This window comes from Bidens hawaiensis, unplaced genomic scaffold (assembly GCF_021521415.1).
Source record: "Bidens hawaiensis isolate Kalapana, Puna unplaced genomic scaffold, B.hawaiensis_p1.1 tig00036282_1, whole genome shotgun sequence".
In the NCBI taxonomy this organism is placed as follows: Eukaryota; Viridiplantae; Streptophyta; class Magnoliopsida; order Asterales; family Asteraceae; genus Bidens; species Bidens hawaiensis.
This window is the reverse complement of record NW_027496315.1, coordinates 2849-20350: the sequence shown is the minus strand read 5'-3', so window position 1 is coordinate 20350 and position 17502 is coordinate 2849. Positions and strand designations below refer to the sequence as shown.

The 17502-nt window shown below is 42.6% G+C and overlaps 1 protein-coding gene and 1 long non-coding RNA gene across 2 annotated transcripts; one reads left to right on the top strand and one right to left on the bottom strand.

Moving 5' to 3' along the window:
* Positions 1-1186: 1186 nt before the first annotated feature.
* LOC143588252 (putative phospholipid hydroperoxide glutathione peroxidase) lies at positions 1187-6833 on the bottom strand. The gene is made up of 6 exons (XM_077069311.1): positions 6706-6833; positions 3068-3134; positions 2213-2289; positions 2056-2117; positions 1853-1971; positions 1187-1643 (listed from the first exon to the last, which is right to left on the bottom strand). The coding sequence occupies exons 2-6, from the start codon at positions 3110-3112 to the stop codon at positions 1374-1376; spliced, it is 573 nt and encodes a 190-aa protein (XP_076925426.1). The 5' UTR covers positions 3113-3134; positions 6706-6833; the 3' UTR covers positions 1187-1373.
* Positions 3022-6809, top strand: LOC143588253 (uncharacterized). The gene is made up of 2 exons (XR_013145073.1): positions 3022-3134; positions 6706-6809. It is a non-coding gene; the product is annotated as an uncharacterized LOC143588253 (long non-coding RNA).
* Positions 6834-17502: the final 10669 nt, after the last annotated feature.

Sequence of the window (17502 nt, the reverse complement as noted above, 5' to 3'; positions counted from 1 at the left end):
AGGTTCATGACATCAAAGCCAAGCTAAATCAATAGTCCGACACCAACCAATCATATCAATTAATATTGTCCGCTAGATACTCATTGATTTGTTTTAGTTGTCCGAATGAAGACATTTTAGAAGGTCACCATCCTGGAATTATTGCCATTAAGCTCGTGTGGTTCTTCTTTCATCTGCAACCAATACGCCCAGAAAATATTGGTAATGTTTGAGGTTAGGAACACATGTGTTACAACTAAAGTAGTGGCATGACTAGAAACTCTACGATGAGCGAGCTGGAAAACGTGTCATCTCGTGTTAGACATGGCACAACTAACACAAGTACCAAACATGAACAGGGCTTAACTAAGTAAGCGTGTTAGTTACTTAAACATGAACACTAACATGTTAGAAAACAGGTTTACACGAAATGGCCCGTTTAACATGATTAAATCTAAAGTGTTCAGTAACACGAATGACATGACCGTTTAACACGGTTAGCAAATAACAAGATAAAATAGAAGTCATCAAATATCATATTCCATAATATCCTTAAAAGAACAACCCGTAACATATTTAAAACGATAACCTATAAAATTCTTATATCATAATATGTAGTATACTTAAAAACAGATCATAAGTTGAATGTTCGTGATATATCCGGTTCTTAACACTTTTTATAAAATATTGTAAATTGACATAATATTCATATGCAGGTTATAAACGTGTGGCTGGGCATATCACCCCGTTTAACACGCTTAGTTAAACAGGCTTGATCGGGTGATAAGAGCCCGTTTAGACACACTTTTAAGCTATAACCCAAACCTAGCTAACTTTAACTTTGTGTCGAGTCATGTTAATATGCAGTGTCATAAACTCCCAGCACATTTTTTTTTTCGCTATATCGAGTTCATTTCAAAAAAATTTAAGCACTTCTACGACCGGCACTAGTAACTTTTAGCCTGTTAACTTGCTGGGGCTGGCTTATCACTAACAGCTGAGTGAAATTGTTTTTCAGTGTGCAAATCATCAAAGAAATGATAATTTTCAAAGCAATTCTACGAACAATCATAGCATGGAAGGTGATGAGGGCAGCTGGATTACCACCGCTCACCGCCAGTCGCACGAGCAGCAAAAGCAATCCCAACCTTAAACGGCTTAAAGAAAAGGTATCGAGTGCAACTGGGCATCCAAGTGTGAACAACAATTTTGGCGATAAAGGTTATTTCATTATATATATAAACATTCATTACAAGATAAAGTTCAAAGCTTGACCAAACACTCGGAAACTAAAACACGCTCAGGAAACTATGATGCATAACAATGCCGATGCTTATTTATAGTGAAACCATGGACTATAGGATGCAACACTTAAGCAACACCAAGCAGCTTCTTTATATCCTTCTGCAACAACACAAAAAGAAACAGAAAAATGCATTGGTATGTTTTCGGGTAGTCGAATTTAAGCAGATAATGAAATAAACGGCCTTTTTTAGCTCAATGCTGAGAGGAGTGGTGGTGGGAGCATAACGATCAACAACTTTTCCGTCTTTGTCGACTAGAAACTTTGTGAAATTCCACTTAATGCTGTCACCAAGAAACCCGCCTTTGCTCGACTTCAAGAAATCGTACAAAGGCTCCGCATTCTTGCCATTCACATCAACCTATATTAACCGAGTGCCCAACATATTCAGTCAGCGCAAGCACATCCAAATGACGGTCATTTTTAAAAGTTAACGTCATTTAGTAAGAAAAACCAAACATGTAATGAAGAGTTGCATGTTTGAGATATATAAAATTTGACTTGTAACATATTTTGGTTCTAACACTAACTTCAATTAAAAATATCTGTTAAATTTATATAAAATGGAACCTTGGCGAAGACGGGATACTCGGCCTTAAAGCGAGTGCAAACAAACTCTTGAATTTCTTCATTACTCCCCGGTTCTTGCCCGTTAAACTGATTGGATGGAAACCCAAGAATCTCAAGACCTACAACTCACAAAAACACAATGAACCCATCACCAAAATGCTAAAAATATCCCAACATTTAAAGAGTGCTAGAAAAAAACCTACCTTGATCCTTGTACTTCTGATACAAGGTTGTAAGCTCAGGGTAGTTAGAATTTGTAAATCCACTGAAACACAAAACAATACGAGTGATAAAGGCTCATTAATATAGTATTATGTTCATATCATTATTATTGGAACCAGAATGAAGCATATAGTTTACCATTGTGGTGCCACATTAACAATCAACAACACTTTTCCTTTGTACTTGCTAAGATCCACTTCTTGGCCCTTTGCATCCTGAAAGAAAAACAAACCAATGCTCAATGAGAACCTTGTACATTTTACAGCAGCTAACACAGTTAACTAAATTACAATGGAGTTCTGTTCATGATTTTGCATATATCATCAATGAATATATTATATTATAATTAATAAATACATAAGGGGTGCAAACAAGCCAAGCCCGAGCTCAACTAGGCTCGATCTCATCTAACTTGCACCAAGTTTGAGCTCGGTTCGTTTCGATATCTATTTCTAAAGCTCGAGCTCAGCTCGTTTACTATTCATTAACTAATAACACATAATATATATTATAATTATAAAAATTATATAAATGGCAGGCTCGTTTAGGTTTAGGCTTGCGAGTTGGCTCGAGCTCGATAAGTTAAGATCAGGCTCGTTTATTAAACGAGCTTAGTTTATGGCCCGAGCTTTTTCACAAGCTGATCTCGTGAGCAGCTCAGCTCGTTTGCACCCTATATGCATACATCTTCAAGATCAAGATCAATCTATAACAATCGAAATCCTTTTTTAACTCCAAAATTAAGATAACATTAGAAAACAAATTACAAGATCAAGTCAATCCTTTTACTTGTAACCCAAATCTTTAACCAATTAAAACAATTCAAAACCCTAAAATCAAGAAAACATGAAACACCCACAACATAAAAATTGAATCTTTACACAACAAAACTATCACAAAACCCTGAAGTCAAGAAAACAAGAAACATCATATAAAAATTGAATCTTTAACAAATAAACATCATTCCAAACCCCTGAAGCAAAATCAACAAACCTTAACAGTGAAGTCATGAACTGATTGCTTGGATTGAGTAGCCATGAATCTCAAACCTAAGAAAGGGGTTCTGTTAGTGATGACGGGGTAGCCCAAGGAAATAATAAAATGGCTGAAACACATTAACGCTAAAAGGGTTAAAAGGTTAAAGGCTTCATTTCCCGCCCAAATTTATGTAAACAAGTACGTGAACAGTACCCACGTGCTACAATACGATGTCAACTCACTGATCAAATCACTGTTCCCTCTGAGCAAGGGACATGCTCATAAAGTATTATTATTTTAATCATGGACCAACGGTCCAAAGCTTCCCGCCCACAAAGGTCAACCCTCTAAGCGAACTGGAGGTCAATTAGTTTGTACACTGGACAAAAGGCTCAGTCTCTCCTTCTATATAAAGAGGACTTAGCTCATAAACAAGAGACACCAAGATCTGGGCAGATAACATACTCTCCCTTATCTTCTCTTCTTCCTTGAGAAATATGCTCTTAGCTTATTTCTTTCTTACTTCAATAGCTTCACCAAGAACATCCTTCAAGAACCGACTCCAAACATCACGGTTCTTCATCCTTGGTGAACTATAACAATCAACAACAAACTAGTGAACCTCCTTCTACGTTTTGCAAACGTAGAGGGACACCACGACCTGCATTAGGTTAACCTGAACCCTTGAAGCTTGTTAGCCTAACCAGTCCATTCACTATCATTGGTCTTATCTTTGTTGTAGCAACAAGTTGGCGCCCACTGTGGGGCTACGCCGCTTACTTTATCATAAAGACCAGTAGTGTAGCTCCATCACCATGACAGAAGGTGAATCTCCCGAAGAAGTTAATCAAGTGTCAAGAACACCAACACCAAGCGCCGGTCAAGAAACTCCGGCGACAACCTCGATTTTCTCCACTCCGGGAGGAACCTCGACGGAACCTTTGTTCCTCGAGTTTTCACCTTTTCGAACTCCGACTCCTTCACATTCTGGGGTTCCTTCTCCTCATGCAGGAGTCACGAACACCCCGGAACGTGTCGACTTGACGATGGAAGGTGTATCACGGCATTTCTTGCAACTGAGACATCTTCTTAACCGACACGTGAGCCAAGAAAGAGAAAAAGGGATAAGATTAAGGCTGGAGTACGACGATGATGAACCCTCACTGTCACTCGGACGTCCACCTTCCCCTTTAACCAGCTCACGACCTGCTGCTTCTCATTTAGAGGCTGGTCCAAGTGTAACATGTCAACCCTTTAACCCATCTCCCTACACCTATGGGAGACCAAGCCCAACGGCTTTCCCTTTGTATACTTCACAACCCCTTGGGCATGAGACCACTCTCGACCAAATATGGCAGTCACCGGCTTCAAGTGTTCCCCCTCCTACGGCCATCACATGGGAACAGGCCATGTCGGTCTTACCCTTGGCTAGAAGTGCAACGATGAGCACTCCCATGGGAACAAGCCAAGTAGCAGCAACCCCTGAAAGCCTTCAAGGCTTCAACCTCATGCCTCAAATGATGGCACACTTCCCTTGGACCCAGCTCATCAACCAAGCACTGGGTACTCACCAAGGAACAACGAGTCATAATACAAGGGTAGATGAAGACCTTGCGAAACCTTACAAGCCCGGCAATCTTTCTTGTTTCTCTCAACAAATTGCCGATTATGACTCCCAAACAAAGATCAAAATGCCACCCCATATAAAAACATATGATGGGACCGAGGATCCCGAAGACCACCTCCAGGTATTTACCGGTGCTGCCAGAATTGAAAAGTGGTCCCATGCTGAATGTTGTTTAATGTTCATGCAAACACTTGTCGGATCAGCCAGGATATGGTTCAATGACCTTCCTGCTCAAAGCATTCGAAGCTTCGATGATCTGAGCAAAGGATTTTTGACCCACTTTTCACAACAAAGGAGGTATGTTAAGGATGCCACTGTCATTTTCCAGATAAATAAAAAAGATGACGAGAGCCTTCGAGACTTCATCGAAAGGTACAAAAAAGAAGGGTTACAATATGTGGGGGCTGACGAAAAAATGAGGGTGGCAGGCTTCATGAACGCCATCACCTCCAAATACCTCACAAGGGACTTTAACAAGTGCCTACCTAAAACCCTTGAAAAGGCTCTTGAACGAGCTGAGGCTCACATCCGAGGCGAAGAGGCCGTTGATTTCAAAGAACAAAGAAAACGAGCTCCTAGTTGGCAATAAGCTCCCAAGACACTGGAACGGCAAAACGCTTAAAAGGTTCCATGCCTAGTCAAAGTCTTGAAATGTACTACAAGAGATGTATAATTCTCCTTTTTGTAAACAACAACCTCTTGAAATGAATGATAAAGTTTTTGTCATAACTTGTCTTTACTATCCTATAATCAGGTTGAGAACCTAGCAAGAAACTCCATGGCAAGGGCCATGTAAGGGGATGAGCTCCCAGGCCACATCGCTCAATAGGTTCAAGGGTTAAATGGACCTATATAAGGGGTGAGTTCCTATATCAATCCATCTCCATGAGACTTAGAAAAATTTTTCAACCAAAAACTTGTCTCATAGACGAGTCTGAACAGCCTACATCAATTCGTTCCTTAAGCTTTGAAAAAGTTTACGAAACAAACATACATTAAGTAATGATACAAAGGATAGCCAACATATGCTTTTTACCTAATGAAGCCTTGAAGCTAAAGTGACTGCAGCACTAAAACTTCTTAAAGAAAGTTAGCTAAAATCACATCAAACTAACAAGACAAGCAACCAAAACACAATACTTAGAACATTGTGAGTCATAAACAAAGCCTTAAAAGGCCAATATCATCCATGACATGCCATTCAGGCTAAAACAAAGGAAATCACAGGGATTCCCATGAAAATGTTCCATGGGCAAATAAAAATAACCAAAACTGAACAAAGCCTCGAAGCTTACAAGCCTCGAAGCCTTTAAGCAATAAACAAAATGTGTGAAAAAGTCAGAAGCCCTTGAGGTTACCTCTCAAACGCCTCTGACTTGGGGGGCTGATGACGGGGTAGCCCAAGGAAATAATAAAATGGCTGAAACACATTAACGCTAAAAGGGTTAAAAGGTTAAAGGCTTCATTTCCCGCCCAAATTTATGTAAACAAGTACGTGAACAGTACCCACGTGCTACAATACGATGTCAACTCACTGATCAAATCACTGTTCCCTCTGAGCAAGGGACATGCTCATAAAGTATTATTATTTTAATCATGGACCAACGGTCCAAAGCTTCCCGCCCACAAAGGTCAACCCTCTAAGCGAACTGGAGGTCAATTAGTTTGTACACTGGACAAAAGGCTCAGTCTCTCCTTCTATATAAAGAGGACTTAGCTCATAAACAAGAGACACCAAGATCTGGGCAGATAACATACTCTCCCTTATCTTCTCTTCTTCCTTGAGAAATATGCTCTTAGCTTATTTCTTTCTTACTTCAATAGCTTCACCAAGAACATCCTTCAAGAACCGACTCCAAACATCACGGTTCTTCATCCTTGGTGAACTATAACAATCAACAACAAACTAGTGAACCTCCTTCTACGTTTTGCAAACGTAGAGGGACACCACGATCTGCATTAGGTTAACCTGAACCCTTGAAGCTTGTTAGCCTAACTAGTCCATTCACTATTATCTTTGTTGTAGCAACAGTTAGCTTGACAGAATCTTGTAGAAAACCAAGATCTTTTTGAACCTATTGGTCTAGAAACTAAAGAAATTGATGTAATTTGGTGAGAGTTTAAAAGGGGGGGTTCCTTGAAGGGAAAACAATAATCTTTTGAGTAATACTGATATTGATATTCAACACACGAGCTGATGAAGACAACATTATTGGGGGTCTGTATTTATAGAAAGAAAAGAAGTATTGTACTGATGGTGACTGTATAATAGTAAATCAAGAAAACGAGTATGTGTGTGTGGGTGTTGAGTTGGATACGTGTCCGGTTCAGGGGTGATGACGTGGCGGGTGGGAGGCATGGTGGTGATCTGACGGTGGTGATTTGATAGTGGCTAGATCAAACGGTTGGAATGATTAGTGTGTGTGAATGGATGATGCAAAGGTATTTTTATTTTGTTTGATCAATGTAACCCTAGTTTAGAGTTGGCACGTTTACAATATTTTTCACCATCAAGGTTTGTAATATCAATACGGACAATGAAAACGATAATAGCAATTATAATAATAAAATAATATTTATTATAACAAAGAGTAATAACTATTATATATCTATCAAATTTCAAGTTTCAATTATCTTACAAAAAAGTTACTGTTGTTGATGACTTTAATATTATTTTAATAGAAACTTTTGTTACTTGGCATTTTTGTTATATGTATTGTACTCGGGCACCTTCTCACGTCACCCGTACAGTACATTAGAAGAGAGAGAGATGGAGAAATCAACAGTTATCTCTAGCCACTTATGTCGTTTGCACATTAAAGTTTTTCGATTATCATTGTTGTTTGCACATTAGGACTAGAACTTTAAATTTATTTTGGAATGTTGTGAAAGAAATGTTAGCATAGCTGTGTATTTAGAGTTTAAAAAATTAATTAGAAATATTAATAGGAAAAAAAAATAAAAAGAAAAACGACTAAAATGATAAGGGACGGTGATTTTATAAAATATGTAGAGTTTAAATATGTTTTTGTCCACATGCACCAATTGATTCTTTTTCTAGAAGCACTTCAAATTGTATTAAAGTTTTCAATATTGTTGGAAGGGAAGTATAATTTGTATACAAAATAGATGTTATTTAAGTCCATTCACTTTGAAAACCTTATTCAAATCAAAGTTACCGTAGAAATCTTTTGTTACGAGGGGGAAAACGACATTATAAATTTTACTAAGGAGTTGTTTGTTTTTTAAACAGCTCTTATCGTGTATACCAGGTAGTAATATGTTTGTGTTCGTGTTTGGGATACATGTACAAGTTAAGTTTTCGTGATGTGTACAAGTATACACATTTCGTGTTCGTGTCTTATCGTGTACGGGCATACACGATATGCCAGCTCTATATCCAATGGTCACGCTAGTGACGTACAAATGATACTAATATTGTGTATTTATGTGTATATGTAATTGATATGAGAGTATTTAATGACAAGAAAACACTTTTGTGAAAAAAGGGGCTCTCTTTGAAAAAGTGAAGGGGGGGGGGGGGAACATTCATTATGTCTAGGTTAGATGTAATTCATTGAACATGCTTGAAAGCATACCTGGTGGTGTCTGACTTATCTCTTGTACTTGCGTAGGATCAAGGGATGGACCAGATTGTTTTGCGTTTTGATGCGCGTAGCCTTGCCTTACCCTAACCTTAAGGTCATAAAACAACAACCTTATCGTTGCGACGTCACATATAAAACAATATATTGCCACTAGAGAAAAGAAAATGTTATTGATGGAAAAAAAAGATTAGATAGTAAAACCCATATAAAAAAATGTTTTAATTTTTGTTTTGCTTTTGATACATTTGGGTCTCTTACCCCCAATGCTGCTACGTTTTTAAAATAGTTTAATGGGTCGTGCACAATAACTCAATGACGCTAAAGAACGATAACTTTGTTTTTAGTAGGATTGATTTTGTCATTCAAAAAGAGTGACGTCGCAACTTGTTGCCTGCTTGAATGCCTCTTTATTGTAATTGAATCATTTTATTTATTTTTAATTAATCTAAATCTTGTTGCCGTCATTACAAGTTTGATGTAAAGTTTGTTATACAATAATAAAAAAAATAAAAAAAAATTATTTAGAAGATAAATAACACCTTTTAATGGACCTTAATACTGGCCCAACTCTAATTAGAAGTGCATAAAGAACCCGGTTTCATATCCGACCTAGACTTTTAGGAACCATGTAACATCCCAAAATTTCAAATAAAAACATTTAATATATTATTTTCTTTCAATGGAAAAGTTTACTTGAGTTAGTAAATAAATAATATAATAATGAGGTAAAGATAAGTAGGCTAAATAGATGGAATTAGTTATGGACTAAAAAGTAAAGATGAGCCTTAAGTCAATGGGCTTAAGGGAGTATAAATACCCCTTAAACCCTAATTCTTTCCATTTCCATCCATTCTACACCTTTGCCTACACCATAAAACACACACATCTCTTACCTTTTACGACCGAGAGAGAGAGAGAGAGAGAGAGAGAGAGAGAGAGAGGAGATTAAGCGAGATCAAGCAAACATTTATTTCGATAAATATTTGATATACAAGCTAAATACAAGATCAAGGTCCATAATCCAAGTTAGATGTAACCTAGAAACATCAAAAGGTATGTTCTCTACGATTAAAGGTTGCGTTTTTATGGACGGTTTGCCATGAAACTTAACCCTATAGTAGATCGGGTCTAAATGTTTCATAAAAATACAAGCTTGATGATTTAAAATGAACTTAATGGACCTATAGCAATATTCGGCTCAAAGATAAGCCCTAAATCTTGCCTATAACGTTTTAACTCTATAAAGGTCTAAGCTTTATGTCTAAAACGGGTTAGATCTTGAAACCGTGATGATAACGGGTGTAAAACGTTTATGAATTATGGAGAAAGGGGGTTGAAGTTCATGATATGAACCATAAAACAGTTAACTAAGCTTGGTAAAAATGATAAGGATAGAAAAATGAGCTGAAAGCATCAGATTTGGGGTTCTTAGTGACCTGAATTCTCGGTCACGAGTCCCCGGTGAGTTCTTGGTAATCTGAGTTCTCGGCCAAAGGTTCTCGGTCTAACCTGAGAGTTCTCGGTCAAACTGAGGGTTGTCAAACTAGCCCATTATCTTAAGTTTAAAAACAAGCCCAACTTAGAAAATACATTGGTTAACTAAAATACCGACTAGATTAATTATACGGTTAATTAACGGATACATATATATAACAGTTAGCCGTGTGCAATTAAAGAAGGGGATAACGATTAACGGTGAACGCAACATGATTCAGGTGAGTTTCTAGCCCCATTCCTTGTTATGTTTTTTGAGGCTGTGTGCATATTCGATATGTTTGTTAATACATTTATCCTAAGTGATAAATGTATGTCTTACGTGATTATGTGAAAAGTATGAATGATTGCTCGTCAGTACGTGAACGATCTTCGGATATTGCACGTATTGTCAAGTTGTAATGTTATGTTAAATGATGATATGATATGTATGATATATGAATGAATGTAAATGATGTATGGTTGTATGGTAACAAAGAGGGAATCGAACCCTAATAATACTCGAGGAAGGAGGGACCGAGCCCTAATTATACTCGAGGAAGGAGGGACCGGGCCCTAATAATACTCGAGGAAAGAGGGACCAAGCCCTAATAATACTCGAGGAAAGTAGGGCGTAATGCTCTTTATAATGTAAGATATGAAGGTAAGTAAGTAAAGATAAAAATATGAAAGTATGAATGAAGCATGTAAGTATGTATGTATTGTATGCTGTATGAGTTGACTTTTAGTATACACGCAGGTGAGTAGGATGAGGCAGCTCGCTTGAGGGGAACACGTGACATTGAATAAGAGGCTGACATCGGAAGACTTAAGACGTTTATGTTTAAATGTTTTGCTTATTTGAAAGACCAGATGCTTGTTTTAAGACAAGTTATGGATTGTTGTTGAAGAGGTAGGTCCCAGCAGAGCCCAGTTGGACCCGCAAGACTCACCTCAAAGAGGGACGTCTGCGCAGTTGAACCCGCAAGACTCACCTTCAACAGGGACGTCTGCGCAAAGGCTAAACTCGCAAGACTCACCTTGAAGAGACGTCTGCGCAGAAACCAACTGGATCCGCAGGACCCACCATGCTCAGAGACGTGACGTCCTTACGCGCAGTACGCAAGCTGTTCCCGCAGGAAAAGCCTCCCAATGGTCGAAGTACTCCGCCTGTTCCCGCAGCAACTGATACTAGCCATCAGGGAAGGCTACCCGCGCAGCAAGGCTACACGCACAAGGCACTTAACTCTTAAATAATTCAGTAATGTCACCTGAAGAAGGAGTGAGCAAGCCGGAAACACTCCCGCACAAATCCGGGAACACTCCCGCACAAATGAGCCAGTCCGTACGATACTGGAGGATCTTTTGTACTGTACCTGACGAGGTATGGACAAAAGATCTGACCAAAGATACGACAGCTCACTGACAACAGTATGACAAGCAGCACGCTCTTGTACTGTATGTCACTATCAGCCGCTGCCTACTCACCAACCTGTCGGAGGACGTGCATAGCCTGCAGTTGGTGGAACAGGAATAGTACACAGCCAGCCTGGTCACTATCAGCCGCTGCCTACCCACCAACCACCAGCATGGCACGTGTGTAGCCCACAGTTGGCAGAACAGGAATACTATTCAGCCGGCTGTACCTGCTTGGAAACCTACCTTCGGCTATAAATACTCCAACACCTTGGAATGGTATGAACATATTACATTACATTATCTGATATCTCATTATCTTATCTTCTCTAGTAATCTCTTAATATACACTTATATTCAAGAGCAATCTAGTCTGATTCTCACGCCGGAGGGTGGTCACAAGGAGGTACCCCCCCTTCTCAGTGACGAGCTCACGGTGTCTGTTTTGCAGGTCATCAGAAGAACCATCTTTGCCGGACCTAACCCCTCGTGGGAAACATCTATTTAACCCCCAGATTATCCGTAATCTGCCCGGGGTCAATTAGTGTTTCTTCATTGGCGCCATCCGTGGGAAAAAGCTAGAACTAATTCTCAGTTTTTTCAAAACCTCCGAAAAGATGGTTAACGTTACTCAGGTCCCCAGGCCAGGGAGTAACCAAAAAACCCCGGTAACCACAACCCCAGCTACTGGGAGGAACACCGGCGAGCACACAAATTTTACGAACACTACCCCAATTACCCGAGCCGGGGCAAGTGCAGTAAACAATCCTCCCCTGGGATTCATTGATACCCAGGTGGAAAGACAACAGACGAGCCCCCCCCCCGCCAAACACTTGAACAAGTTAAAGCGTGGGCGGAAAAACGTTAAAGGGAATTCCAAGCTGAGTTGGATGAACGCTTACGTTCACTCCAACAGGCTGACGAATTCGAAAGCACTCGACAACAGCTCAACATGAGCAATGAGTGCGAGTACTTGGACGATGATTCGGAGGAATCCGACACCGACGCAAACCCTCGCCATAGAGCGAAAGGGAAGCGTAAGGAAACGGACTTCCAACCGAGAAGGAATTTTGGAGAAACCTTCAAACCAAAAAACGCGGGTGGAAACCCACGTGACTTCTCTAAAACCTTCAGACCAACCGCTGCAAATGCGGGAACCTCCAAGTTTGCAAGGGACATTTCGGAAGCAATCGCCCCAAGAAGTGCCAAACAGATGTCAAACATCGGCACCTATGATGGTATATCCGACCTAGACGATCATTTGAACAGATTCATAGCGGGGGCAACCGTCAGCAACTGGACGGAACCCACGTAGTGTTATATGTTCCAGATGACGCTGGTTGGAGCAGCCAGAGCGTGGTTCGACCGTCTACCGGTCCACCACATCTACGATTGGGCAGACTTCCAACAGAAGTTTAGCCAACACTTCAGCCAACAAAGAAAGTATACCGAAGAGCAATGGACAATCCTCAATTGCATTCGAGAGGAAGATGAATCTTTGCTAGACTTCATCACTCGCTTCAAAACAAAGAAGCTAAGTCTGGGTAGTATTAGCGAAGATCTTGTTCGCGCTGCTTTCATCCAGGGCGCGAAAGACCCAGAGCTCATCCGCACCTTAACGGGTAAAGATGGCATGCCATCCACATGGGATGCCATCATGACAGCAGCTAAACGCTTCGCGGAAACGGAAAAGCAACTGGGTAGAGATCTTCCCCAAAGCACAAACCTCTACACCCAGAAAACAAGAGAAAATAACGTCCTTACCGCCCGACTAAACAAAAAGAGGAAGCTAGGTATTTGGCAGTCAAGGGTAAACTTCGACACCTCATCCGGCTCGCACCCTCGGTTAGGCGGAAAGGACATCAGGCAGTCGTCGAACCGGAACCCCCGGTGGACGCCGCTCACCAAAAGCGTCACCGAGATATTCGACACCGAGAGACTCCCATGGCCAAAGGCTCCAATAATCCGAGAGCGTCACAACGCTGATCAGAGCAAATTCTGTGACTTCCACAGGACAAAAGGCCACAACACCGACGAATGCATAGACTTGAAAGACATCATCGAGACGTTTGTCAGAGATGGGACGCTCACGCACCTCGTGGCGTAATGAACGCTGAGCAGGCTAATGCGTGTAGAACCCCAGTTGGGGAAAACACGAATAAAACTGCAGCTTCAATGTCGGAGACTACATACCGCGTAAACAACGAGATTCCGAACCAAGTCCATATCGGCTCGAAAGGCTCGATGACACTCCCAAGAACATGGAAGGGAGCTCAATTACACCATCTGCATGTAGATCAATTCCAAACTTGTAAAAGAAAATGCCCAGAGCCACTTCTAATGGAAATGATTCTCCTTATCACATTGACGCTGATGATCTTACATTTATACTTATAAACTTTCCACACTGATATGTCGGTCTTCACCGCATACATAAGTGGGGAAGTAAGTCGTTGCGTGTGGAAGGCAGCAAAACCCGCATAAACACAAAAAACGGCAAACCTTCACGCAAGTCAGTCATAGGTAAAGTTTGATCATCCTACTAAATGAAAGTGCCGGTCCTAACCGCACAAATCATGATAGAGGAAACCGAACTAACCTATTGACAACCGCGCGTTGAACGGTTAATTTATCCAAAACACTGATATGCCGGTATTCACCGCATAAATAAATGTGAAAAGAAGTCGTTGCGTGTGGAAGGCGGCAAAACCCGCATAAACACAAAAAACGGCAAGAGTTTCTAAGGAAAAGATGAGGAAAACCTTCACGCAGGTCAGTCATAGGTAAAGTTTGGTCATCCTACTAAATGCAAGTGACGGTCTTACCCGCACAATCATGATAGAGGAAGCTGAACTTTAACCTAATGACAACCGCGCGTCGAACGGTTAACTTATTCAGAACAATTAGAAAATATCTTCAAGGAAAAAATGAGGAAAACCTCCACGCAGGTCAGATATAGGTAAAGTTTAGCCATCCTACTAAGTGCAAGTGACGGTCTTACCCGCACAATCACGAAAGAGGAAGCAAAACTTTAACCTATTATCTGCCACGTTGATAGGTTAACTTATTCAAAGTACTTAAGAAATTGCTAAGTTAAACTAAAGTATGCACAAGCGAATCATATATTGTTTATGCGGCAAAACAAGTGCCAAATTAAACTATAATATGCATGAGCATGTCGTATAACGTTTATAAAGCAAGAGTGACGGTCCTACCCGCACAAAAGATTTACATTCCATAAAAATTCAAGTATTACTAGAATGGCCAGGTATCTACCCGCCTACAAGAGTGTAAATCTATACTAAAACATAAACCTATCCTAACAGTGGGAAGGGATCTAAAGGTTCAAGCTTCAGGACCACTCCCTCCAAACCCACTTGTACCCGCACCATCAGTTGACTGTGGCGGTTCAAGGAAGGTCTTGAGAATGGTTAACCCATCATCAGCAGCAGCAACTTCGTTCACCTTCTCCACCACTGGATGCGGGAAGGCAGCATACTGGTTCACTGCTTGGTCATAAGCAGCTTCAGTATCCACATCATATAAAGGGAAGTTGGAAGGCGGGATGCCCTTCTCAACGAACCCTTGACCAAGCAGGAAGCCAGCCTTTTCCCCATCCTCATGAGAAGCGTTGAGGGCTGCGCTCATGACATCATCATATGATGTGTCCGTGAAGACCCGATGCACAACCTACAAAACAAAAATACAAGTATCAAAACCTTTTCTAAGTATAAAGAAAAGCGTGAAGACATTATGAAGCTAAGCTTACCTGCGACAACGCTTCTCGTAGAAGCCATTCCTTGGTAACCAGAGCCTCCTTGAGGGCAGCTTGAGCTTGGTTACGGGCGCGTTCGGCTTCACTTTTGTTAAGGTTGGCAAGCAACACTTCCTTAGCAGCAGCCTCTTCAACGCCCTTTAGCTTACGCTCAGTATGGTCAAGCATACCCCTCTGGTCCAAGATTTCTTGAAGCTTCTTGGCGTCTTCCATGGCCAAGGCGTCATGAGCCTGCTGGAGCCTCTCTAATTTGGCTTTGAGCTCTTCATTCTCGGTGCGTAGAGGCTCAGCAACAGCTTCAGCCCTGGTGGCCTTCTCAGTTGCGTTCCGAGCGGTTTCCTTAGCTAACCGAAGCTGTTCGTTAACAGCTTGGGCAGCCTTGGAACGGGCCTCGAGACGGGCCTGAACTTCAACCTCAAGGGCCTTGAAGGCCTTCTCCTTCTCCGCAGCAACGGCGGAGAGCCTCCTGTTCTCCTCCCGGACAGCCCGCGCTTGAGCTACTTCTTGGATACGAGCTGCTTTTAACTTGTCGTTTTCACGACAAAGTAGCTCGACGCGCGGCTGCATCCGGGCAAGGAGAATTCGAAGCTCGTTTGTCAGCCTACCCTCCTGGTAGCTTGACATAGCTTCTCCCAGTGCACCACTGGGGGCGGCGTGGCGCGCCCACTCGACGCAGTCCACAGCCGTCCGAAGGGTGGTTCCCCGGCGGATGTTCCACCGCGGAACAAACACCTCATTCGAATCCGACACTGCAAAAACAAAAAGCAGTTAGGAAAAGATGATAAAAAAAAAACATAACAGGCCAAAATAACCCTACGCACCTGTAGGGTCGACGACAGGCCTGTAGCCGCCAAACCCATCACCCGAACCTAACGGATATCCATCCAAGAGGTCAGGCAGATGGGAAGGAGGCAGAGATTGGCTAGACGCCGCAACCCCGGACATACCTGAAGGACCGGTCGTAGTCACCGGCGCCGGAGGAGGCATGGCGGAGGCCGCCGTGGTAGAGACCAACGGAGGTGAACTCACCGAAGGTGAACTCACAACCGCGGTCGTTGCTGCGGAAGAGACCACAGAAAAACTCACCGCCGGCTCAGTGAAAGAATCAGTGAATATGGCACTGACAACCGGCGGAGACGTCGTCACAGTTGGAGCAGTTGCCTCAACCGAATGAGCAACTGAACCAACTGAAGCAGGCGCAGCCGCCTGGGTCATCGCCTCAGGTAGGTTGACCAAACCTACCATCATGGGTCCGGAGGTGCTCCTCCCCGCTCCACCCTGGAATGCGGTAGCATCCACGCCTACACGAAGACAAGATATATAAGTATAATAGCGGAAAGATATGAAGTTAAAAGTAAAGGAAGTTTGTACTTACGAGTCCTCTTGAGCTTGAAGGTACGAACAGGCGGGGACGAACCCGATGGAACCGGCCTCTTTACGCCGGTCACCGTCGCTGTACTGGGCTGCGCGGAGGTGACAGCCGTCTCAACCTCCGGAGCAGTGATCTCAACACCACCAGGTTCCCCCGCCAGCTCCTCACTTTCGGTCTCTGAGTCAGACCGATTCACCGGATCGGCAGTGGAGGCAACCTTCGCCTTCCCCTTCCCGCCAGCAGCCTTCTTCTTCCTCACGAAGAAAGGACCATCTGCGGATTCCTCATCAGAAGATGACAAAATTAGAGGAATTCCCGCAGAGGTTTGAGCATTGAGAGGGCGAGGGTCAAAAAGTTCTTTACATGGCCGCCTGGCGCTCAGGATCTCGTGGCCTGGCGGGTAGACCTCCACAAACCGATCCGCCGTTTGCTCAAGGATGGGCAACTCGTTCTCATCTAGAGCACGAGTACCCTCCGAGCGGGACCATCACTCTCCCGCGGCTGCAGGAGAGACTGCAAGTCGTTTCCCTCTGAAAACAAAAAGAAAAAACGGTTAGAACAAAAACCCTAAATTAACGGATAATATGAAGCATACCGTAAGGGACATAGTTCAAACCGTATTCGAGGACGATGGGAATCTGTGACGCCTCCTTCCACACCCGGCTCATCCCGAGCATCACCATCCCGGACTCCGCAAAGCGGTAAACCGGAGACTGGATCCGGGAAACCTTGGAGAACTATTCCGCCTCCTGGTAGTTGGAGGCGTGAAGGTTCGGGAGAGCTCTCCCGTTCTTGAACGTCATCGCTATGGGGACGACGCGAGCGGAGATATAGAAGAACTCTCGCTTCCAAGATCGAAGACTGCGCTCGGTAGCGCAGATCTTCAAACCCTTGATCCGATTGACCAAGGTATACCACCCCTGGATGCACCTCCAGGAATAGAAGGTCATCAGGCGGTCAACATGGGGCTCCACACCCAGAATGAGACACACCCACTCGAAATGGCGGATCTTGGCGATCGCCATTGGGTGTACCTCAGTCAGATGCACACCGTGTCTCTCCAGAACACGGTATACAAACTTCGTCAATGGGAACCTGAGATTCCCATAGACGAAGAATGCAGCGTACACCCCTATCTTGCCCTTGGGGGCATCGTACACCGTCTGATGAGGTACAGGA

What these genes read in the sequence shown, in the direction of transcription:
- LOC143588252 (XM_077069311.1), bottom strand. Translation starts at nt 3,112, where the DNA reads ATGGCTACTCAATCCAAGCAATCAGTTCATGACTTCACTGTTAAG. An exon ending in TTCATGACTTCACTGTTAAG is followed by an intron (nt 2,290 to 3,067) that starts GTTTGTTGATTT and finishes TTTTTCTTTCAG; the next exon opens with GATGCAAAGGGCCAAGAAGT. An exon ending in AGTATCCCGTCTTCGCCAAG is followed by an intron (nt 1,644 to 1,852) that starts GTTCCATTTTAT and finishes CGGTTAATATAG; the next exon opens with GTTGATGTGAATGGCAAGAA.